Source organism: Aquarana catesbeiana, linkage group LG13 (genome assembly GCF_042186555.1).
Source record: "Aquarana catesbeiana isolate 2022-GZ linkage group LG13, ASM4218655v1, whole genome shotgun sequence".
Classification (NCBI taxonomy): Eukaryota; Metazoa; Chordata; class Amphibia; order Anura; family Ranidae; genus Aquarana; species Aquarana catesbeiana.
In genome coordinates, this window is record NC_133336.1 from 43,941,644 (window position 1) to 43,965,807 (window position 24,164).

At 44.1% G+C, this 24,164-nt stretch overlaps 1 protein-coding gene across 1 annotated transcript in view; it reads right to left on the reverse strand.

The window, feature by feature from the left end:
* Nucleotides 1-334: 334 nt before the first annotated feature.
* SETD3 (SET domain containing 3, actin N3(tau)-histidine methyltransferase) overlaps nt 335-24,164 on the reverse strand; it is a 104,266-nt gene continuing 80,436 nt past the window's right edge. Inside the window, exons 9-15 of the mRNA XM_073610826.1 lie at nt 23,805-23,863; nt 20,123-20,237; nt 14,888-14,962; nt 7,450-7,616; nt 7,035-7,120; nt 4,179-4,339; nt 335-830 (exon numbers count right to left, since the gene is read on the reverse strand). Coding sequence (XP_073466927.1) covers nt 381-830; nt 4,179-4,339; nt 7,035-7,120; nt 7,450-7,616; nt 14,888-14,962; nt 20,123-20,237; nt 23,805-23,863 — 1,113 coding nt within the window. The 3' untranslated portion in view covers nt 335-380. The remainder of the gene's footprint in view (nt 831-4,178; nt 4,340-7,034; nt 7,121-7,449; nt 7,617-14,887; nt 14,963-20,122; nt 20,238-23,804; nt 23,864-24,164) is intronic.

The window sequence follows — 24,164 nt, forward strand, 5'->3', positions numbered from 1 at the left end:
GTGCTTGCAAAAAGCGTAAGATGGCTTGATAGATCAAATCCATGGACATGCTAATTGTTGCCTATTCCTGCATTATTCCTTTAGGCAGGTACCCAAAATGGAGGAAAGAAAAGTGCCTGCATTGCCCACAGCAGCTGAACAAGTCCCAGCTGGCAGTGTTCTGGGACTGTTTGAGAATGACAGCTGGAACCCCACTAGTAGCCAGACAATGCAAAAACGTTTTCTTTCCTCCACGCACTTCTTTAAAGGTCAACATAAAAAAAAAACAACAAAAGCAGCAACATCTTTATCTGCCAAAAACTTAACAAGTGAACACAGCAATGAAACTGCACTGTTTCGAAAAAAACTCTGTATTTCTAAATCTCAAAGTCAAAAATAGTTCACAATTGCACTTTAGACTCATCGGTGCACTCCGCAGAAATCTCTTTGGCGTCTTTGGTTGCTTCCTCCTCTGGGAGGACGGTAGCGCTTTCAGACTTGGTCCCATTGAGCAGAGAGTCTTTTCTGTTGATGTAACCATTTTCGGTGAATTCAGAGATTGTGAGGGCCTCCTGGATTTTGAGCTCAGCCGGATCCATGTCTTCTTCGTCAAGGTTCCTTAGCACCAGGGGAAGTTTGGAGTCTGATGAAGTGTTCTCCAAAAAGGCAATGTTGCTTTCTTCGTATTTTGGGAGGGGGTCGCCATCCTCTAATCGTTTGCTGTACAGCTTGCGGCTGTCGGAAGTGCTTTTTACAGCTTTCTCCAAGATCTCCTTCTCCACCAGACGCAGCTTTACAGCCATTGCTGCGTGAAGCGATAGGTTGCCATGCTCTAAAAGGTGTTTATCCTCCTAAAGGAGTAGAAAAATAAAAATGTAAGACATTACACAAAAGACTCAAAAGTATTGAATTGCCATGGGCTAATAAAAGCAGCCTTAAAGCCGAACAAAAGGGAAAAATACTGTATTTTACCCTTGCTGTGGGTCCCCTCCCCACTACAAGGCCTAGCTGCCTGTTTTGCCTAACTCTTCACTGCCACTAGCTTCCACCTCTTTGTGCAACCGTTCCCTGGAAGTCTCTTCCGTTTGGTGCCTGACTGGTCCCAGAAGTAAATCACCTATGCATCATCCCTTGGTAAAGCGAGTAGCTAAGCCTTGCAGTGGGTAGGGGCTGTAATTGACCCCGTCTGTACCATGTGATAAATTACAGCTAGCAACACAACTGTACACAAAGAATGGCATGAATGGAAGCCATCCATTGTTAACAATTGTCACGTGATCTGCTGTGATTGGTCACATCGATCACATAGTACTGGCAGCGGCACGGTACAGTGATTGGTTATCGGCTGTGTCTGCTGGACATAGACTGTGACAGATCCCGTCACAGCGCAGCCTGTGTGGCACGCACGAGGCAAGTTTCGGGAGATCATCGTATAACGTCCATCTGGACTGATGAATGTCCCCCCCAGCCGTCATTTGTCTATAGGCTAGGCGGGAACTGTTTATTATTAAACCAGCTGTGTGTGCAAGAATGCTCAACCACCAATAAAACACACACAGTAAAATTTTATATTATACACACACACATAGGGCTTTTTTTTCTCAGAAAATAGGTGCAGGAACTCAACCACGACCCCCCCTCCAAAAAAAAACTCCCCCTCACACTCACACCTTTCAATGTGGGAGGGCCTTAAAGGGGCATTAAATATCAAGAGTGCAATATGTACAGAGTGCAGAGTTCTGGAGGGGTTACACAGAGAGTGCAGAGTTCAGGGGTGCGCTAGGTCCATAGTGCAGAGTTCAGGGGTGCGCTAGGTCCATAGTGCAGAGTTCAGGGGTGCGCTAGGTCCATAGTGCAGAGTTCAGGGGTGCGCTAGGTCCATAGTGCAGAGTTCAGGGGTGCGCTAGGTCCATAGTGCAGAGTTCAGGGGTGCGCTAGGTCCATAGTGCAGAGTTCAGGGGTGCGCTAGGTCCATAGTGCAGAGTTCAGGGGTGCGCTAGGTCCATAGTGCAGAGTTCAGGGGTGCGCTAGGTCCATAGTGCAGAGTTCAGGGGTGCGCTAGGTCCATAGTGCAGAGTTCAGGGGTGCGCTAGGTCCATAGTGCAGAGTTCAGGGGTGCGCTAGGTCCATAGTGCAGAGTTCAGGGGTGCGCTAGGCCCATAGTGCAGAGTTCAGGGGTGCGCTAGGCCCATAGTGCAGAGTTCAGGGGTGCGCTAGGCCCATAGTGCAGAGTTCAGGGGTGCGCTAGGCCCATAGTGCAGAGTTCAGGGGTGCGCTAGGCCCATAGTGCAGAGTTCAGGGGTGCGCTAGGCCCATAGTGCAGAGTTCAGGGGTGCGCTAGGCCCATAGTGCAGAGTTCAGGGGTGCGCTAGGCCCATAGTGCAGAGTTCAGGGGTGCGCTAGGCCCATAGTGCAGAGTTCAGGGGTGCGCTAGGCCCATAGTGCAGAGTTCAGGGGTGCGCTAGGCCCATAGTGCAGAGTTCAGGGGTGCGCTAGGCCCATAGTGCAGAGTTCAGGGGTGCGCTAGGCCCATAGTGCAGAGTTCAGGGGTGCGCTAGGCCCATAGTGCAGAGTTCAGGGGTGCGCTAGGCCCATAGTGCAGAGTTCAGGGGTGCGCTAGGCCCATAGTGCAGAGTTCAGGGGTGCGCTAGGCCCATAGTGCAGAGTTCAGGGGTGCGCTAGGTCCATAGTGCAGAGTTCAGGGGTGCGCTAGGTCCATAGTGCAGAGTTCAGGGGTGCGCTAGGTCCATAGTGCAGAGTTCAGTCTTCTTCCACAACTGCTTACCTCTGCATCCCCATCCACCTCTCACTTTCACTCCTCTTCTGTTGACCTTGGCTTGCAATCCCCCCACCCCATCTTCTCCCCCCTTCTTAAATGCTCCACTATCTTCCACTTGTCTTACTTTTGTTGCTGTATTCAGCTGGGATGTTGGCATCTGCACTGCACCCCAGGCACTTGCATCTCCCTTGTCCCCATCCTGCACTCAGTGGGAGCCACTCAGGAGATCAGATCTGTGGGAGCCATTGGGAGACAAGCGGTCACTTGTAAACACAGAAGCTGAAGTTCTGTTTTTACAAGTGACAGTGGTGAGCAGGGAGCAGGGGGCCTGAGCCAGAGGTGGTGGAACTGAGTTCCACCAAGTTGCAGCTGAAAAAAAGCCCTGTGTATATCTATATCTATATATAGCAGTTCATCCCTGCTCTATCATGCTAGCATGCTTCTTGCCAGCACATAAAATGATTGTCTGAAAGGTCCAATGTGCTGCAAATACATCTGTCTGTGTATTTTTAGCCATTGACTGGTATTAAATTGGTAGCAAACTCCCCATCTTACCTTTACCTACAGGTTATTATAAGCTTACCTGTAGGTAAAGGTAAGATGGGGAGTGAATAAATATCTCCTAAATGTGCACCGTTTAGGAGATATTCACATGTTTTGCTGCAGGTGATGTTACCGACGCATGCCATGAATTGGGGGCACAGTGAATGTGTCGCCAGTCCAGAGCTCTGTGTCACGGCCGTGACTCCCATGCCCACACGCCAGAGTGACGTCATCGTGGCTCGGCCATTCAAATGGCCAGAGCCTGCGAACCCGGAAGGAAGACCGGGTGAAGATGGAAGCTCTGACAGCACGCCACTGGAGGGATTTATTTTAGAGGTAAGTCTGTGCTAGTATGAGTTGCATACTAGCACATTATGCCCTTAACTTTCAGGGGGAGTGGATTTCTTTTTCTGGCTAAGCCCACATACTGTGTACTGAGTGGTTTTTCATGGACTTGTATGAAGAAATCAATGCCAAAGATCCAAAGTGGAATTGAACCCATCGATTTAATGGTTTCAAAAAACAGTTAAATTCCATTGTAACAAATGAAATGAATGGGCTACCAGCAGAACTAAAAATGTCCATGTCCAATTTCTGGCAGTGCACCACACCTCTGTTAACAAGGTGCGTTGAGGTGCTGTCCAGAATGAATGGCACCACATAGCACCAATGCATGTTTTGTGCATTACTGTAAACTAACAACTTCAAGAAAACATAGTAGACTGCACTGATGTTTGACTCTTTTTTTTTTTTTTTGGTTGAACTTGTTTGAAATTGCCTTAAAACGAAAAAAAAAACATATCTGTGTTACAAATACACGTGTTGCCCATAGCAATCAAACAAAATGGCAGCTAGCACACGAGGTCCTAAAGAGTACCTCTACGGTGGTTCTGTAGGTCTTCAGCAGCAGTGAAGCTCTCGCCTCCAGGAAAGTCCACAACTTGATCTCATTGTCCCAACTGACCGGAAACTCGCTATTCCCCAGAGTGAAGATCTTATCGATTGCATGCTCTCCAATCAAGTGTTCCTTCAGCTCCTCTGGAAGGTAGGAAAAATCCTAAGTTAGATTATAGGAAGCCACACAAATGGACCCAAAATTCCTTCACTTGTCCACAGAAACTTTCCTCAAATCTTTCTGAAGTCAAGGCCATAACATAGAGATGATGCTCAGATTCTACCATAGTCTTTACATTTCTCCACACCTGACCTGCCAGATGGGCCCAAGTCCTTATATTCTTAGAAGGCTTAAAATGTGGATACCCCGAAGCAGACCTTCTCCATGCTTTCTGGACATGTTCCAAAATCAAACAATTCTGGAGAACATAGTACAATACCCCAATATTGGAGCTATATAAATCTTGTATAAGAATAAATAAATAATAATAATAATAATAATAATAATAATACACATCTGATCATTTATGTAATTGTTTGAAATTACAAGCATTCCTGGTATTGGGATTTCCAAAGACTGCAAAAAAAAAAAAAACTCCTTACCATCATTTCCCCTTGTGGCCAAAAAGACTATCTTGCATAAATGGACTTATCCTATGCTGGGTTCATGATGATTCCCTTTGCAGTGAAAATGAAGCGGCATGTCACATTCAATTACTGCTGCAAACAGGATCGTGCCATGACTGTGGTGCAGTGGGTTCTGCATTTTAAGGATTAAAGGATAAATTTACCTTTTGCAACATGCCACATCCATATTCCGGGTGTACCATGTCACATGTTACAAATCCACCTCCCCGACTCCCAGATGTGGCAGGTGGCGAGGGATTCTTCTCTCCCCGCTCTATGTCATAATCTGCAAAGAATGCGGCTGTGCGGGGCTCCGCTCCCTCCCAGCCAGGTCACTTGTTCACAGAGATCTGTGAATAGAAAATGACATGGTCTGGCAGCCTTTGCGGCTGTCAGCGAGTAATTTTCAATGAAGTAATAACATGGCTCTGTTGAGCGCTGTGGTAGTTCATTGATGCTTCCTGCTAGTGTGTAACTGCTTCGCCATACGATGTACGGCCAAACAGCTTACACACAGAGCCTGCAAGAGCCCTGCATAGCACTCATGATCGGCTGATTGTGGGTGCAATGCTTTCCAGGCTCCCAATAAAAAAATGTGCATTTATTTTTTTTTCAAAAGATGAACTTATCCTTTAAACGCCTTCTTAAGCTCAATCCACCTTGGATCGCTTTTCAGAGGGGGCAACAGTATAGCTACACCTATGAACAAGCAGCAATACTGAGCAGGAAACAAAAAAACAAACAGAATTCAGAATATTAAGGCAGTGCAAAGAGCTATGATATGGAAAAGATAATAGAGACCAAATTTCAACTTGAGCAAACAGAACGATGAAAAGTTGATTCTGATTTCTCATTAGATTGGGGTAAGAGGAAAGGTAAAGCAGAACAAATGGCAGGCTGCTATTTTTTTGCGTCTGCCACTTATGCACATGAAATGCCTAACCCTCATGAATGAGCCTGGAATAAAACAAATCACTTAGCTGTTGAAGTTCTGTTCCAAGTCATGATGTAAATGGTTATGGGCTAAAAGCAAATGAAAGCCAAATAAATGACAAAAGTGACAGATTATGGTCAGATCAGTTCTCCCCGAAATAGAACACCCGCCTCGTGTTATTCAGTAAATGTGAGGTCTAAACAGAGCTGACCCAAATCTCTAGAGTAGCCTCAAATCTATGGTTTGGTAATTGAATACAGAAATGGGACCATATTTATGGACCGCACAAAGAAGAAGAATGTAGAGCTGTTAGCCAACCAATCAAAATTTGTCTTGTCCAATGTAAAATGGGCAGGTAGAAAAATTGCTCATTTTCATAAGGCTCTGAGCATTGGGGTCCTCCCCTTGAGCCAACAATGACGCAAGCACAGGACTTTAGGTCCTTCAGCATCAGCACCCCCTCTCAGGGAGACACAGAACAAGCTAGAAGCCTACCAGCTGACAATCTTGACCGGTTCAGCAGGGACCGTCTGAGATTCGCTCCATCTACGGGCAGGCTAGTTGTACTGAAGTTGATCCATCAAATGACTTGGGTACAATCGGCCTGTCTGACTTTTTTACATATGGCTATAGAAGGCTACCTGTCGGCAGAACACAATAGCATAGCGTGAGGGATTCCCCCATCAACACTGAATGTGTTTATGGATGAATCGAGCTATTTTCTGTTCTTCCGCCAAGTAAATCACAATTTATGGGCTGCTTAGCAGATGTGCTTGTTATACTCCTCAAGTTGTATTAAAGCAGTTGTATACCCGCAGGACAAAAAAAAAAAAACCTGAAAACCTGTAAGGCAAGGGCATAATGAGCTAGTATGTATACTAGCTCATTATGAGATACTTACCTTAGAACGAGGCATCGGTATCTCCCCCTGTCCAAGCCGAGGGAGCTGACATTTTGTCCTCGGCGCGTCTTCCGGGTTCTCGGCTCCGGCGCTGTGAGTGGCCGGAGCCGGGATGCTGTCACTCCCGCGCTTGCGTGCAGGAGTTTTCTTCCCGGCAAGGTCCGGCAGCGTCAGCATGCAAAGTGAATATCTCCTAAACCGTACAGGTTTAGGAGATATTCATTTTACCTACAGGTGAGCCTTATTATAGGGGATGCTCAAAGGCAGGATCATTATTTGCTTTTATCAGGATAGCTAAATAAAACATAATTACGACTGGTCATATTGCTATAGTTAACTGCATCCGGCCATAGCAGACACAGTTCAGATTATCTCACCTTCACTCATGCAGAAGACTCTCAGAAAGGCTAGCAGCTGAGCAGATATCGGAGACTCTGTGACATGCAGAGCAAACACACTGGACCTGTAAAAAGAAAGACGACGATCAGCATCTGACAGGATAATCAGGACTCCAGGTCATAACAAAATGCCAGCTTGATGATTGGACAATGAAGGAGCAGCAGCCCGATGACCTCCATAGTGTCTAGTCTCCTTACCAGCAGGAGGTAACTGAAAGGGCCAGGAAGTGAAGGAAGACTACGGTTTCACCTCACACAAACTTCTCAACATAACTACCATGACTAACCCTGACTGCGTCACACCATTAAATACAACACTACAGCAAGGTTTGCAGTACAGCAATGGTTACACAAGAACAGATGTACCAAGAAAAGGCAGAGAAATGCAACTTACGTCGGGATGCCGGCCCGGGCTAGGACCTCGGCCTTCATGGCGTACAGCCTGTCGCTCTTACTGACGCCCAGCTTTATCTTCACCCGGTCGTGAGCATTGTTTTCAAAGAAGAATCCGTTATGGATGACAAACTCTGCGTTTGACCGAGTGCCGTAAAAAATGTAAATCTGCGTTTGGACGAGAGAAAAGGCGAGATAAGAAAGACTGAATCACAAAGAAAGGGGAAAGCCTTTCACATAAAATATATTTTCTTCATTTGGACGAGAGATACCCACTGCTCTGTTTATCCAACTAAGATAGCAAAATAATTATTATCCATCTCCCACCCCGTAAAAGTGATTGTGTGGTTTATGTGTGAGACGCTTATTCGATCCATAAAAGGTTTCTTATGTGATGCTGGCAGGCTTAGACAAGCAGACAACGCCAATGACATGTACGGGGAGGCCTGAGCCGTGTGGTGGACGGGATATTAAAGAGACCAGTCTGTACAAGTGGGACACATCAGTTTTACATGTAAAAATCTCAGCATTGATATAGCTTCATGATGGACTATTAGGATTCAATACCAAAGCTTCAGGCACTAGATAAGGCATGCACCTGCAGGGATTTAAGGCCCGTACACACGCTTTGATTTTCGGACGTGAATTGTGTTACGACGACCGATCGTCCGCAAATCTTACCGTTAGTACGGTGCTTTCGACAGCCGATTTCACTTTTTCATCAGACAAAAGCTGGATGTGCAGACTATAAAATTTTTGTCGGATGTGATCTCAACGTCTGATTTTTTGTTTCATCAGTACGGTTTTTGTACGAAAAAAATCGTAAGAGCAAGACTACGCATGCTCAGAAACAAAAGAATACATACAAAACTATTCAACACGTTACGTTAATTCTGACGTTGTATTCTGCCAAACGAAAATAATTCTCGTATTGTTAGTAACCTCTTCACTTTCGACATGAGATCAGAATGCCACAAAAATCGGACGTTCTGTCGCCCGAAAATCAAAGCGTGTGTGCGAGGCTTAATTCACTGTTAGGCATTAGCTTTGAGGTTAGGTCATGACAGTGGGTTAACATTAACCTGTCAGCCATTTTAAAGTTTTAAAAGCAGAGCTGACCATTTGTGTTACTGTAGCGCACCCTTGCAAAAGCCACTGGTAAATATGGTCCTATTTTCCCCTCAGAGCACACACAGCCAAGCACACCACATTTTCATCACTCTTCCCACTGGTTCCAAAGAATGGTCTAGGCTAGGGGTTTCTTTTTATCCTTTTCTTGGAAAGAAGGAACTTGGATAGGGGTAGGGAGCATGGGATATCCCAATGAACTGCAAACTGAACAAATTTAGAACTCCTCAATTTCTGGCTGCGCTGCACTGCTGGCTTCACTGCTCATGCTGTTAGCAGCACTGTACAAGACTGAATGTCCCACAGGAGCTCTATGTTGCTGGTGACCTGTGCTTCTTCCAGAGTTAAAAGCTACACAGTCACTTTCCTTCAGAATCTATTTACTTATCCACAGGATCATTGGATGCCTCCTGCCGATATCTACCAGGCTTTTCCTTGTAAGGGAGATGTAGACTCACACCACCATAGGACAGCTGGACTCTTTACCAGCAACGTCTTCCTGGCTCTCTCCGGTGAGCTTCCTCCAGACCCAACTTAAAGCGGTTGTATACCTGCAGAATTTGTATATTTTTTTAAAACCTGCAATGCAAAAGGCATAAATGAGCTAGTATGCATCGCATACTAGCTCATTATGAAATACTTACCTTAGAACGAGGTGTCGGCAGCTGATCTTGGTCCACGCCGAGGGAGCTGACATTTCCCCTCGGCGTGTCTTCTGGGTTTGTGGCTCCGGCGCTGCGAGTGGCCGGAGTAATGATGTCGTCACTCCAGTGCATGCGCGCGGGAGACTTCTTTTACTGGCAAGGTCTGGCAGCGTCTGCCGGTCCTTCAGACGGACCTTTAAAGCGCATGCGCCACTGACGTCAGCGGCTGCATGCAAAGTTAATATCTCCTAAACCGTACAGGTTCAGGAGATATTCATTTTACCTACAGGTAAGCCTTATTATAGGCTTACCTGTAGGTAAAAATACAAAAAAGGGTATACAACCACTTTTATTCTTGGCAGCGATCTGCGAATAGCCCCCCAGCTAAGCCTAGATGAGACCTTAGTATCTTTCCTCAAGGCATCTTCTAGCATCCTGCACCAGGGGGCAGAGCCCCTGCAAAAAGGTCTCCTCCTGCAGGACTGGACCCAAGAAAACTGCATCCTGCTGGTCAGGCCTCAGACTTCCTTCAGATCTACCAGCAAATATGTAGCACAACGGCCTGCCTGGTTTTATACAACCTGAATAAACCAATATGTGAGGAACGTGGGTGTCAGATCCCTGCCCTCCTCGCTAACTTGCAATGAAGGACCGGCCAACCTCACACCACGCTGTCACTTACGTAACACTGACACTCTCAGCTGCGCCCAGCACAAAGATTTTCCAGCTTGCGGGACCACAATCTAGGTGCAAGCAGCCTGAGTGTGATTGTCACTGGGCTAATTACACAATTAACCCTTTAACTGCCACCACCCCCATTTAAAAGACTGAGCCGGGGGAGAATAATCACATTTTTAAACTTGCCATAAAATCTTTTTACATGCATATGTATTTTTTTGGAGTACAGTGAAGGACACAGGAAATCATAGACATGTGGGTTATATGCAGCTGCCTTTCGGGAGGTGGACACTGGCAAACCAAAAAATGATGAAGGCCCGCCCACTGTAACTCGACCGCTAACCATCATGCATCAGTTTTGTGAGAAAGTAGTACTTGGCGCCAAGACACAGGGAGTGGCGGGACCCATGTCCCTCAAAGGACTCCGTATTACTAGCAGCGCACGCAGTGGAAGATGAATGCGAGGCTTCCTGTCCGTTAGCCAGGTGTCTCATCACACATCCTAAGAGTTCTCAGAGAGGTGATCCAAGACGCATGTAAGGTAAGGGGCTTCCTGTCCGTGTTTATTGGTCAGCAAGCACAACAAAAGAATTCCCGTACAGGGGTAAGAAACACCAAAAACTCAAAAAAGTCCAGCAAACAGTTTTAAGCCTCATGGCTAATAAATTACTAGGTCTGCTCCAGTCCTGCAGACATGTTCCCTCACAGCCTGCTTGTCTCCTTTCTCGGCACCAACCTGGATTAACCTAGGGAAGACCAATTATACCCCAGATGGGGTGGCCAGTGCTTAACCCCTCACTGCCATCCATTTACTTTAAGAACCTAAAGATTCTATGTGGCAGATACACTCCATCGATAACTGACAGGGGCGGTTTGTCACAATATATACAATATATCTCAATCAATTTAAGCCGATATACAGAACAAAAAGACGAATCTTCATCTAGCAAAAATGTTCCATAAGGACCTCTGAACAAACCGGTTACCAGTTAGGGGAGCTCTGCATTTAGGTAACAGAGAGCTGTGTTTGTTGATCTTCCAGTGAAGTATAGAACCAACAATGGATATTTCCTTGAGAGCAAGGAAAAGAAGTTGTATTAAAAAAAACAAAAAACAAAAGAACCCCCACAGCATAGGGAGGGGAGTGCAGGAACAGGGAACTTGTATGGCATAGTGCAGGGATATGCAATTAGTGGACCTCCAGCTGTTGCAGAACTACAAGTCCCATGAGGCATAGCAAGAATCTGACACAAGCATGATACCCAAAGGGAGAGGCATGATGGGACTTGTAGTTTTGCAACAGCTGGAGGTCCGCTAATTGCAGCTCCCTGGCTATACTGTATGAGACTGCCAATACTGTCTTGGGTAAGCAAAGCAAAAAAAAAACTTCAGTAAAGGACAGGTGAAGTCATAGGCTGGCCACACATGGAAAACTGAACAGATTCCTCATCTACACAAGCTGGGTGGATGGAGGACTCCTCCCCACTGTGCTACTGTATTCTGACAGCGGGGACTCAGAATACACTGATCAGCGCTGCAGCACTAAACATTTTCCAACAAGCCTTTTCATGAGAAGTCATTCATTAGAATGCCCATAGAAGAAAGAGGGTGAAAGTAAATGGGGAGATAGATCAAGAGGAGGAGAGAGAAAAAGAGAGAGCGAGAGAGCGAGAGTGAGAAAAACGAAAAAAAAAAGAAAGACGCAGCCAGTGAGCCAATCAGGAGACAGAGGGGGCAGGGCTGAGCAGCGGCTACTTGTTTGTGTGAATGGACACAGAGCCATGAGTTGGGAGCACACTTGCTTGGGTGCTGTGGGGGCACCCGGCAGGAGGGAGGAGCCAGGAGCGCCGGCGTGGGACTCGAGAGAAGAAGGATCCGGGCTGCTCTGTGCAAAACCACTGCACAGAGCTGGTAAGTATGACATGTTTGTTATTTAAAAAAAAACAACAAGGCTTTAATATCACTTTAACTCTGCTTTGTTATGTGTACCCTTCAGTTTGCCCAATGTCTTATAATGTAATGTAAACATCTCCATTGTTTGACACACAAAAGAATATGTAGTTACAGTATATTCTGCAGTGCAATGAATAGAGTAACGCTTTACCAATTGACCTTAAATTGAAACTCAAGTCAAACGCCTTTTTAATGTGATAGGTTGGGACAAAGTAGAGAAGGACGAGAGTCCCCTTTTTCACATTTGGTTTGATTGGATTAGGGCTGCAACTAACGATTATTTTCATAATCGATTAGTTGGCCGATTATTGTTTCGATTAATCGATTATTCGGTTAATAACCTTAAAAAAAACTGTGGTGTATAATTTAGTTTAATATGTAAAGTTTAAAAAAAAAAAAGGAAATGTATTCCTAAATATCTCAATGCAGTGGTAAATATAAATTACCAACTTCATGGTTAGGGAGCAAAAGCTCTAATCCACTCTGAGAATAAGACAGAGGAGATATACTGTATATACAATTAGAAGAGATATACTGTATATACTATTAGAGGAGATATACTATTAAAGGGTGAATCTGGTAAATATCATCAGACTCAGAGATCGATTTTTTTCATTCTTTCATTCAGCGAATGTACAAAGATTTTTCGTCTGAATATTCTCATCTGAAAATTGATCGGTGTGGCCAGCATAAGGCTCGGTACACACCTATGCAGTTTGGTTTTGATCCGTTTCTGCAGTGCTTTTTGCTGTGCGTTTTGATTTTTGCACACATGATTTTGCTGCGATTTGCGTTTTTGCATTTTTTTTTGGACAATTTGTTGTTGGGCAAATTTAAAAACACAAATTGCTGCAAAAACGCATTACGTGCTTTTTAGCAGCTTCTCCATTTAAGTATATTGAACCAAAAAAGCACTGGTTTGCGTTAAGAAAAAAAAAAAAAAAAAGTCCCTGACCCTTTCCAAATACGCAGCGGCTGAAAAAAGCATAGATGTGAACGTGTCCCATAGGAAGCCATGTAAATGAACTGTAGTGCGTTTCTGCAAAAAGCACCAAAAACACATAGGTGTGAAGCAGGTCTAAGACGTTTAGTAATATAATGGGGTTAAAAAAAACTAAAATTAGCCCTTTAGATAATCACTACTGTAAGGGGTTCATTTTTTTACTGTAGAACTGTGAAAGTAATATTTTTACAGCAACAATTATTTGCTCTTTTTGTGCTATAAAGGGCTCATTTTAGTTTTTTTTTTTTTTTTAACCCCATTATGTTACTGTCCGATTAATCGATTATGAAAATAGTAATCGATTAATTTCATAATCGATTAGTTGTTTCAGCCCTAGATTGGATATTCCCAATCTCCAAAATATCACTTAAACTATAACAAATTATTTTAATCTCAAAAGTATTTTTGTTCTTTTTTAAATCTGCAGCTTTCATTTAAAGAATACCTGGCTACCTTGCCATTAAAGCCTTTATTTAGACATTTCCTGCTATGGAGCGATAACAGTCTCCCAATTGTGCTCCTGTGTTGTCACCTTGTTACATACGCAAAAAAAAAAAAAGAAGAAGACTACAAGCGTTCATGCTGATGCTTATTGCACAGATATGGTGCACTGTTATCGCCATCAGGAATCTGGTCCAGACGATGATTTGCAGCCAACACCAGAACAAGTGCGGTTGGTCCCCAACCCAAACTCCCTAGAGAGTCTACTCTCTTCCGCACAATTTCCCAACCTCCCCTTTTCCTTCCTTCACACCTCCACCTCACATTCACATCCTTTCAACTGCATAGTCTACTTATATCAATCACTTTACCCTATCTATCCAGATATCAGTCCATTGATTTGCGCGTCCCCCCTAGTCACCGCGGGGGGGACTTTTTGGTGACATCCTTTGTCCTGCCAGGGTTATAGGTAAGCAGCTTTGCTCCTCCCCCATGTATATACCGCTATTGTTATCTCTGTATGAGACTGTATCACTATTTTGGTCATGTGTTCGGTTATTGATCATTTGTCAATCAAATTACAGATTTTCTCCTGATGAAGCGGCATTAGACCGTGAGACTAGTTGAGATGCTTTCCGTGACCAACTATCCCATTGTGATCCTCCCCTCTTGGGGACCATTATACTGGTAATTAACATGGATTGTCACCATGCTTTTAATCTGTATCTGATTATGTGTTATCTTTTATGGATTTTGTATTAATAAAACTTTATATATTTTTCTATATATGTGTTTATACATTTGAATCTACCTTAGCTTAACTTGTACCGAGCTAGTCCAATTACGCCTGTTCTCTAGGGAGTTTTGGTCGGGGACCAAACTTCCGATTTCTATATCTATAAATTTCTGGATGATGGTACTACTGCCTACATTTCTCTTACCACTATTATTACTATAGAGCAGGGATATGCAATTAGCGGACCTCCAGCTGTTGCAGAACTACAAGTCCCATGAGGTATAGCAAGTCTCTGACAGCCACAAGCATGACGGGACTTGTAGTTTTGCAACAGCTGGATGTCCGCTAATTGCATATCCCTGCTATAGAGGCTACATTCATTTTTCTATACCAGAACAAGTGCATATAGACAGGAAATAGCTAAAAAAGGCAGTTGGAAATCAGCATGACTAAGATGCAAAATTACGTTTACAAAAAAAAGTAAGAACATAATTTTATTTTAAAAAAAAATGTCAGTTGTTTATGCTACACAGTACCTTAAACTATACACCATCCTGTTTGGTCTTAGATCTAGTTTAAATGTACGGTAATGTATTGGTGCGGCAGATAGCGTTGCCTTTTAAGGATAATTGGCTTACTAAATCAGATAACGTGGGCAGATTCCTTCTGCTTACACATAAAGGGGAATTTTCGATCAGGTTATTTATAAACAGATGTATGTGAATATTCTCAGGCTGTATAAGAAGTCGCAATCGTAATTATTCAGGCTCTCTGTAGACATCCCTCAATTGCCCTCCAGCTACAAACTCACAATATGGTTCTTAATTCACAAATGGTCCTCTCTGCCACATCTTACCTGTTCTCCGGCTTTAAACTCCTGCAACGCCACGCACTCGCATCGGTCATCCTCTAAATTATAACCGGTAGTTATCTAAGCAAGAGGGGGGAAAAAAAGTAATGAATAAAGATTTCAACTCATTAGATACTATTTTACCTGCAGGGAGATCGTCTCTTTAGACGGCATGAAACATTAATGAAAATCATTCAACGTGCGACTCTGTTCCACCTGACGTGACAGGTTTGGAGCTGAATATTTTATGAAACCTACTGGGGATCACAAACACGCCGTATTAAGAGAAGCAAAACTGGGTTCTCATTTAACACCTGCTTGCTGCAGCCGTTCTGCTGAAGGTGCCAATTGGAGGATGGGCGCAAGATGGGGTTTATTTCACGAGGTACTGCAAAGTGCACTAAAGAGATTTCAGATTAAAGGGGACCTGTCATAACAAAAAGACCTTTTATGCCATTGCAAATTTCCTTCTGTGTGGTTCCATCCCTTGGCGAGGTGCTTTTCGGCATCAAAAAAAAAACATGTTGTTAAATTCAAAAAAAGTTTGAAAACAATTTTCTTGACCTGTAACCAATCACTAACCTTTACCCTAACCCTAAAAAGGACTAAGTGACTGTGTAAATACTTAAAAAAAACACAAGTTTAAAAAAAAAAAAAAAAAAAAGCTTCCTTTAAAATAAAAGGATTAATAGTTACACTTTCCTGAGTCCATGCTGCTGATCTTCACGGTCTTCAAGTGCTAACCTGTCTGAAAATTCTTCAGCACCTGACATTTCCAGGATTGTTGGATGTCTGATCCCAATTTGTGCTCCCATCTGCCAGCCTCTATGCCACTACTGGACACAAGGGCAAGCAACAGGAGACCACCTATTACCCTGACTGGCTACCAGAGCCCCACCAAAAACTTCCCTTTTGTCTCCCACCAAGCAGTGCTCTGCGCTAGGTGGCTAATCACCAGCCCTGAGTGTTATCACATGGAGATTATGTAGCCTTATGCAAATACCGACTTTAATAAAGTCAGTATTTGCATATAAAATTTACAGGAGGCTCCTTTGGCAGTCTAAGACTGTGAGCAAGGTGAAAAAAGGAGCAGCAACCTTACTTTTAAGGCACAAAAAAAATAATAAACAGAGAGATGGGTGTACCAACACAAGCGATGTTGTTGCAGTGATCTCCCCTGCTGTGCTATTGTATCCTGACAGGGGGACGGTCCCTCACCCCTAACAACCCCCCCCCCCCCCCCCCAGAATACACTGATCAGCAGCCATTAGCTTCAATAGCTTCAAACACTGATCAGATGCTGGTTTTCCAGCATGTCACTTCAACAAAAGCTGGTCATTAGAAGGCCTTCTGTCAGGGAGTGAGAGTGTGTACCCAACTTTACTTTGCAATCTTTCCCCCATAATATTGGTTTATTTTAATCTTCAAATTGCCCCTGGAATTCATAACCCTCATCTTAAAAAGCAACTAATCTATAAAATTAACGTGATTCTAAAAAAACAAAAAACAAAAAAAAAAAAACACACAACTACCATCATGTTATACTTACCTGCTCTGTGTAATGGTTTTGCACAGAGCAGCCCTGATCCTCTTCTTTTTGGGACCCCCGGTGGCAGTCCTGACTCCTCCCCCTGCCGAGTGCCCCCAATAGCAAGCCTCTTGCTATGGGGGCATTTGAGCAGGCTCACTTCTGGGCTGCGCTACTGTGAATGGACATGGTCTATCACTGGCTGTGATTGACAGCATCAGGAGAGAAGCTGCTCTCATGCACAACTCTGAATCGAGATGGCGCTCAGGTTAGTATAAGGGGGGGGGCTGGGGGAGGTGCATAGAATGCATTAAAGTGTTGGTTACCCCCCCCCCCCCCCCCAAAAAAAAAAAAAAAAAAGGATCCTGTTCCTTTAAAGTATGAATAACAGTACAGTGCTTGTGCTGTGTAATTTGGCCCTTTGTGTTACCTGAAATACCTGGCTGATCCTGCCTGTTCTGCTCTCCCCCCTGTAAACTGACCATGGTTTATCATGGCTGCTGAGCCCTGACACCGTGGTCAGTTTATGTGCTTCAGTCATCCAAAGCCCTGCTCTGTCCTCTCTCTCCCCCCTCCCCTCTCTGCCTGTCAGCTCTGTGTCAGGGCCTGCTGCTGAAATAAGTTTGCGAATATCAGGCAATCCCGTCTTCCATATTGTCCTGTATATGTGCCTTATTAAAAAAATGCTGTATATACCTTATTTTCTAGCGCTGCTCAAGTGACCGGCCGCCTCTCTCCTCCCAATTGACATCAGTGGGGGATTCTTGGCCCCTCCCACTCTAGCTGTCAGATCAGGAAAGAGGAGAGGTGGCCGGTCACGTAAGCTCCAAGTGGCGCTGGCAAATAAGGTATATAATAATATTTTTTTTTTAATAAGGCACATATACAGGACACTTAGCATTATGGAAGACAGGGGATTGCCTGATGATCAATAAGTGGGTTTACAAGCACTCTATCATTTAAAACATTCTGCCTTTAGAACCACTTTAATCCTTAAGCTGAACCCTAACACTAAACCTAACACTTTACATCACAACAGCCATTAAAACACCCAACCTCTCAACCCTAATTGTAAACTTCCCACTCCACAAACCCTAATTGTAAACTTCCCACTCCACAAACCCCCCCCCCCTTCTTCTCAAACACTAACTTGTCTGTCAAAATTGGGGGGCTAAAAATCATGTCGCACAAGGAGATTTAACAATGGCAAAGATTCAGTGCTGAAAGGTACTAATCCTTCTGAAAGTTTCCACCTCCCTTAAGACTAGTTAGGTTTAGGCTGGAATTCACTTTAGTTAGCCAGTCCCAGCCCAGAAACCATTAAATAGGTCAGGAATTCTGACTTCCACAAGTGCCACCTGCTCTGGGTCAGTGGTTCAATAAGTAGGGAAGCAGATGGATCAACATGACAGCCATGGGAGAAGAAACTTCTGAAGGAGTTTGGCAATGCCATTTCTCTTGGCAGTGTCACTCTTTGTCCAGCCAGTTAATTACTTCTGATTGGCTGCTTGCTAAAATATTGTGTGCTGCTAATCAGCTTGGCTCTTTACACTTACTTGTATTGAATAGTCTAAAAATGTCTAAAAATATAAAAAGCGAGCATGTTTTTTGCCATTATGATGTGACACAAAGAGTCTAAAAGTGAACACAACAAACAAACGCACAATTCAAACCTACATTTCACATAAGCAGCACAAAGTAGCTCACTGTGGAAGCTTCTGGAAAAGTACAGCTGTATTGACCTCAACGAAAGGAAGACTTCTGACCCATCAGTGGGACAAAGGTCAGCACTAATATACTGTGTTTCCCTGAAAATAAGCCCGGGTCTTATATTAATTTTGGCAATCAAAAACACAGTAGGGCTTATTTTCGGGGTAGGGCTTGCCATTTAATCCCCAGTGTGAATGGGGTAAAAGTGTTTGTAAACTGCTAGAATCCTCGCCACTCAGTAGAATAGAATGTAAAAAGGTATAGGTTTCGCTATGAGCTTTGCCGAGGGAGCCGGCCCTGAGATCCCCTGCCTAAGCTGGCAGAAGAGGAGAGCAGCGGGGGATCAGCTGAGCGCGGCTTGGCGCTTCCAAGGCCCGCCTAAGCTCTCTTACCTGCTCCGAGCTTTGCAGAGGGGGGCCGAAATCTCCCGCTGACAGCTGGGAGAAGAGGAGGAGAGCAGCGGCAGGAGGCTGAGCCCCGAGCGGCACTATAAGAAGGTACTTTACTCAACTACATTACAGAAACACACACCCTCCACATATAATACCACAATGGAGAGGATTCTAGCAGTTTACAACCACTTCAAACTAGGCCTTACTTTCAGGGTAAGGTTTATATTGCAGCCCTCTTGGAAAATCGGGGTAGGTCTTACTTTGGGGGAAACACAGTACATCTGCACAAAAAAAAAAAAAAAAAAAAAAAGTGTCTTGAATACAAACAGTAGGACTTGTAGGAATGCGAGAATGTGTTTGACGATTGATTTGAACACCGGTGTGGTGGATCTAAGAAGATTGGAACCGTTGCCTGTATCAATCAAGTTTCACTTGAGCTTAGATGAGGGCTCCATACTTCCTCTAATTGGACCCAAGAAGGCATTTAAAGAGTAACTCCACTTTTGTTGAAAATAAATAAATAAAAAATTTTAACAAAGTTCCTACCTTTTGTTATTCAGAAGAAATATCTGTTTGTCTGTGTCTATGTACAAAGTGCAGGTGAATGGGAGTGATTTTATAATCTTCAATCAGCTGCTGCACTTTCAGGGTTCTAATGAGGAAAGTGGCAGGGTCTGCAAATGTAATTTCCCTTTGGTAGTATCTCACCAAAAATGAAATTTATGTTGCAGGGGATGCCCAAAATATGACTTGTATTAATGCAGACTTCTGGGAAAATCAGTGTTCCAATCACCCAGGTAGGATATTACATTTTTTGGTGGGCATTTCATATACCATCTGTGTATAGAACGCCTCCAGGTAGCCATGTTGCATTTTACAGAAAATTACAGAGCTGCAGATTGAAAAAAAAAAAAAAAAAAAAAAAAGGTCAATATGACTTAATATTTATTTGCAATTTTTTCCCCACAAAAGTGGAGTTACCTTTAAGGGCTTTTAAATGTGAACCAAGAACTCAAAACAGAACTTTTAATTTCCACTCCAGAAACAGCAGCCAAGATCATTTTGTACCCATGCCCCGTCCACCCGGTACATAGGCTGTAAAAAGTTAGTCTTTGTCTTGACATGTTCCACTGCAACCCTTTCGCTGCAAGTCTGAAAATGAATGTCATTTTGCTCTCCCGGGGGGGGGGGGGCCTAGTTATATAGACATCCTTAAGGCTCCCCACCCCCACAAATACTTATATTATGTAAACGGCTGTGCCGCTCTGCAGTCCTAACCCTGGGTAAGCTCTATGTCAGATTGTATCAGAGCTTACACAGGGCTGACTGGTGATTAGATGCTCAGGCTTGAACAGGAGATCACCTGCACTCCTATTTATGAAACGGCCAGATATTAAATCGGCAGCTAAGTAATAGACCCATAATAGTTACATTTTTCACATGCTTCATAAATTTATGGACTTAAAATCTCTAATTAAAATCCCCCCTATGTATTCTCTAAAAGCAGGGGATGTGTATAATTAACAGATGTGTATGCCCCATGATATGATATACATATCAATAGATATTTCTACCAGCCCTTACTAACACAGAAGAGAAAGCATCACTTACCAGGCCATTGGTGTGGTTACACATGTCCCAGAGCGGAATTAATGCCAAAGTCACCCGTGAACCATCCTCTGTAGGGATCTGATTCTGACGCGTCATGACGGAGGACACGGCCCATCTGCACCCAGGAAAACACAGGTTGACAAATGTCTGCTTGTGCAGTAAGAAATCAAAAACTCAAAACACCCGAGATACACTCTACTGCAATGTGAAAATTAGGTATAGAAATAGTCTTACAACGTTTTTTGTAGACTTCTCCACCCAATAAAACCCCATTTCTGCCATTACCTTGGTGCATTAACATTCTCTGGTAATGAGCCTGGAGGCTGCCAGACCTCCTCCTGAAAATGCTAGCTGCCTGGCTGTCAAAGATCACCCACTAGCTTCTAAAGTTTGAACCACTGAACCAAAACAAGTGAGCCAATAAGAACTCCTGACTTTGTCAATCTGTGCATACCTGCCTCAGGTCAGAAAATAAGCTACTGGGTTAGAATATACTGGCTTTAGAGAAGCAAAACGATACCCCAGCTCCACTGCCAATATGATGATCTATGAACTGTGATCCGGTGCTCTAGCCAGGACGTTCAGGCCCCAAAATGCAGTACTTGAATCAGAAAAGGGCTGGCGACTTGGATGCTCTCGAATAAAAGTCCTTTATTGGGTTACATATGGTACACGGGTACAGGCTACGCTGACGGATTTCGGCTAAGAAGCCCTCATCAAACTGGCTTTAGGTAGGGAATACCTGAAGGACAATTTGCACGTCCAAGACAAAATTGTACAGAAATGAATGATTTAAAAAAAATAAATAAAAAGGCCGATATGATTAAGAATAGGTTTTTAGAGAAAGGATATGATGAGGAAGATCTTGATAAAGATATTTCTTGTGTATTAGATTATGATCGGGATAGTTTGTTATAAACAATTTGAAAATCTGAGTCTGGTGATAATATGGCTAGTCCCTCCGTATAAAACTTATTCTAAATCAACACTATACAGTGAGAAAATTCTTGTAGAAACACTGGGTTATTTTGAAAAATTATAAAATCCTAGGAAAACTTACCCGATAAACCTGTTCTTATTTTTAAGAAGGCCCCTAGCCTTGGAATTACATTAGCCCCTAATGTAGCTGAACGTCCTAAACAGATGAGCACGTTTGGTGGTCTAAATGGTTTTTTCTTTTGTTGTAGATGTCATTTATATAACATGTTGGACAGAACATTATACAAAGGGCATATACATCTAGGGTTACTGATAAGAGCTTTCCCTATAAAGCATTTTATGATGTGTTCCACCAGACATGTAGTGCATCTTCTGCAATGCCCGTGTGGTTTACAGTATGTGGGGAGGACCACGTGGGCACTGCAGGTGAGAATAAATGAACATATAAATAATAAAAAAGGTTTTTGTGGACACAGCCTGTCTATACATTATGCCAGCTGCCACACTAAACATCTCTCTAGTTTAAAATTTGTGGGCATAGATAGATTTGTTTTACACTGGCGGAGGAGTAATATGATGTGTGAGGTTTCTAACTGGAAACCAGATTACGCCTATATATCCCTTATGGTCTAAATGCAGAGTGGGACTTCAATAGATTTATTAATAGCTGATTTAAAATTTTTAATAACTTATTTATAATTTAGTAGGATTTTGAAATCGTATTTTAACGTATGGTAGTTATTGTGAGTGGATATGTAAATGGAAGCGTATTTGTTTTATTATGGAACTATTTAGAGGCTGTAAATATTTGTTTGACCACAAGATGGCAATATCTTTGATGAAATATATGCTTTAATATTCACATATGCATTTATTTAGTATTGCATTTTGAGTTTTTACTGTGACTTTTGTGATTTTGGACCACCGTAAAATGAGATTATGAATTGGAATTCTTGAAATTGCAGTCCCATGTGGAAAAAAGCGGCTTCCATTGGTGGCGGTGTGAATATATGAGCGATCCGTCAGCATAGTCAGCTGATCCTCTTGGGAACGTCTTCCCATACTGAGACACGTTGGGGCTGGACTACAGCAGACGTCATCATGCTCCAGGAGCCGCAGCTGCTCTCAAACTCCTGTGAGGAGGGACTGGGGAGCAGGGCCAAGCCCAGTGGGCACTTGCCCCCGGGCGCTGTGTTGAATGGAGGCACTACCAAGTTTCCTGCTCCTTAGTGACAGAAATTACTGCAGTGTCACTCCTGTAAGAAGGAGCAGCGGCCAATAGCTGCTGCTGGAGGGAGAATCCAGCTTTCCCTCCCTTCACCCTGCATGGGGTGGAAAAGAGCCGATGCTGCACTGGTAAGGATGGAGAGCAGACTGTGTCTTTTCTCTCTCCCCATCATGTTACATTACCAGAGATAGGAGGGAGACACTGCGAGTACTCATCTCCCAGTACAAAGGGGAGGAAAGGGGGGGGTGGCAACAACTCGGGAGCATGGGGACACCTGATGCAAAAGGGGGACTCTACTGGGGACCCCTGATGCAAAGGGGGGACTCTACTGGGGACCCCTAAAGCAAAGGGGGACTCTACTGGGGACCCCTGATGCAAATGGGGACTCTACTGGGGACCCCTGATGCAAAGGGGGACTCTACTGGGGGCACCTGATGAAAAGGGGGACTCTACTGGGGACACCTGATGCAAAGGGGGACTCTACTGGGGACACCTGATGCAAAGGGGGACTCTACTGGGGACACCTGATGCAAAGGGGACTCTACTGGGACACCTGATGCAAAGGGGGACTCTACTGGGGACACCTGATGCAAAGGGGGACTCTACTGGGGACACCTGATGCAAAGGGGGACTCTACTGGGGACACCTGATGCAAAGGGGGACTCTACTGGGGACACCTGATGCAAAGGGGGACTCTACTGGGGACACCTGATGCAAAGGGGGACTCTACTGGGGACACCTGATGCAAAGGGGGACTCTACTGGGGACACCTGATGCAAAGGGGGACTCTACTGGGACCCACACTTGCTTGGGGACGCAATTCGCCATATTCACCATGGGCACTGGATGACCTTGTCCTGGCACTGCAGGGGAGTACTGGTGCTTTGTGCTTGGAAGCAATGCGCACAGGTGCCTCCACAGCACCTGTCTTGCCAAGGAGGCACCTGGAGGAAGAGGGAGAGGACAGACCAGTGAGGGACCACCAAAGTGGCAAGGGACCGCTCTGTGCAATATAGTTTCACAGAGCAGGAAAGAATATCACCTTTTTTGTTAATAAAAAAATAATAATGATCTTTAGTATTACTTAAACACCACAGTTCAGTCACAACCCCTCCCCCAAGACTATTACAATGAAGCAGCAGACTAATGAGCTCATTTCTCCACTCACAATGCTCTCTCCACCTATCAGCATGTTCCTCGTTAGCACATGTGCTCTGCAGCACACCTGACTGGCTACTAATGCTGACCCTCCCTCTGCCAGTTTGAAGGCTGCTGTATATGGTATTACAAGAGGCTAGTACCAATTCATATTCATGTTCTTACCCTAGTAGCATTCCTAAATACATTTAGTAATGTTAATGCATGCAACTACATTACTTCTCTTTTATATCTGCCTGGAGTTCAGCTTTAAACAAAACGCCAAGGACTGTCTAGCTCATTCTAAAGTCGATAAATGAAAGCTAACCTCCCTCCTTGGGTGCTTTTATAGAGCGATGGAAAAATGAAATAACCAACCTGTAGTCATCAAACGTGAAAGCGTCCTTTAGGGGCAGCTTGCTGGCATTAGGATGAGTCTGAGGGCAAGAAAGAGAAGAAGAAGAGAGAAAACCCATCAGAACACACTGTGCAAAATTTCATCACTTTCCTTCCTAACCGATCCTAACAAGAGCCAAATGAAGCGGGAGGTGCCCGGCGATGTAACGCAGGGATCATCATGCTATTATGTTCTCATACATCAACGTCAACTTAATTTGTTGTGCCCAGCAGCTTCCATTAATCTGCGTCTCCGGATTCTGAGACGGCAACTCGCAGGCAGCGCAACTTTAACGATATAAGGTGGACGCTGCGGACAGGCAAGCGGCCATCATTTATACA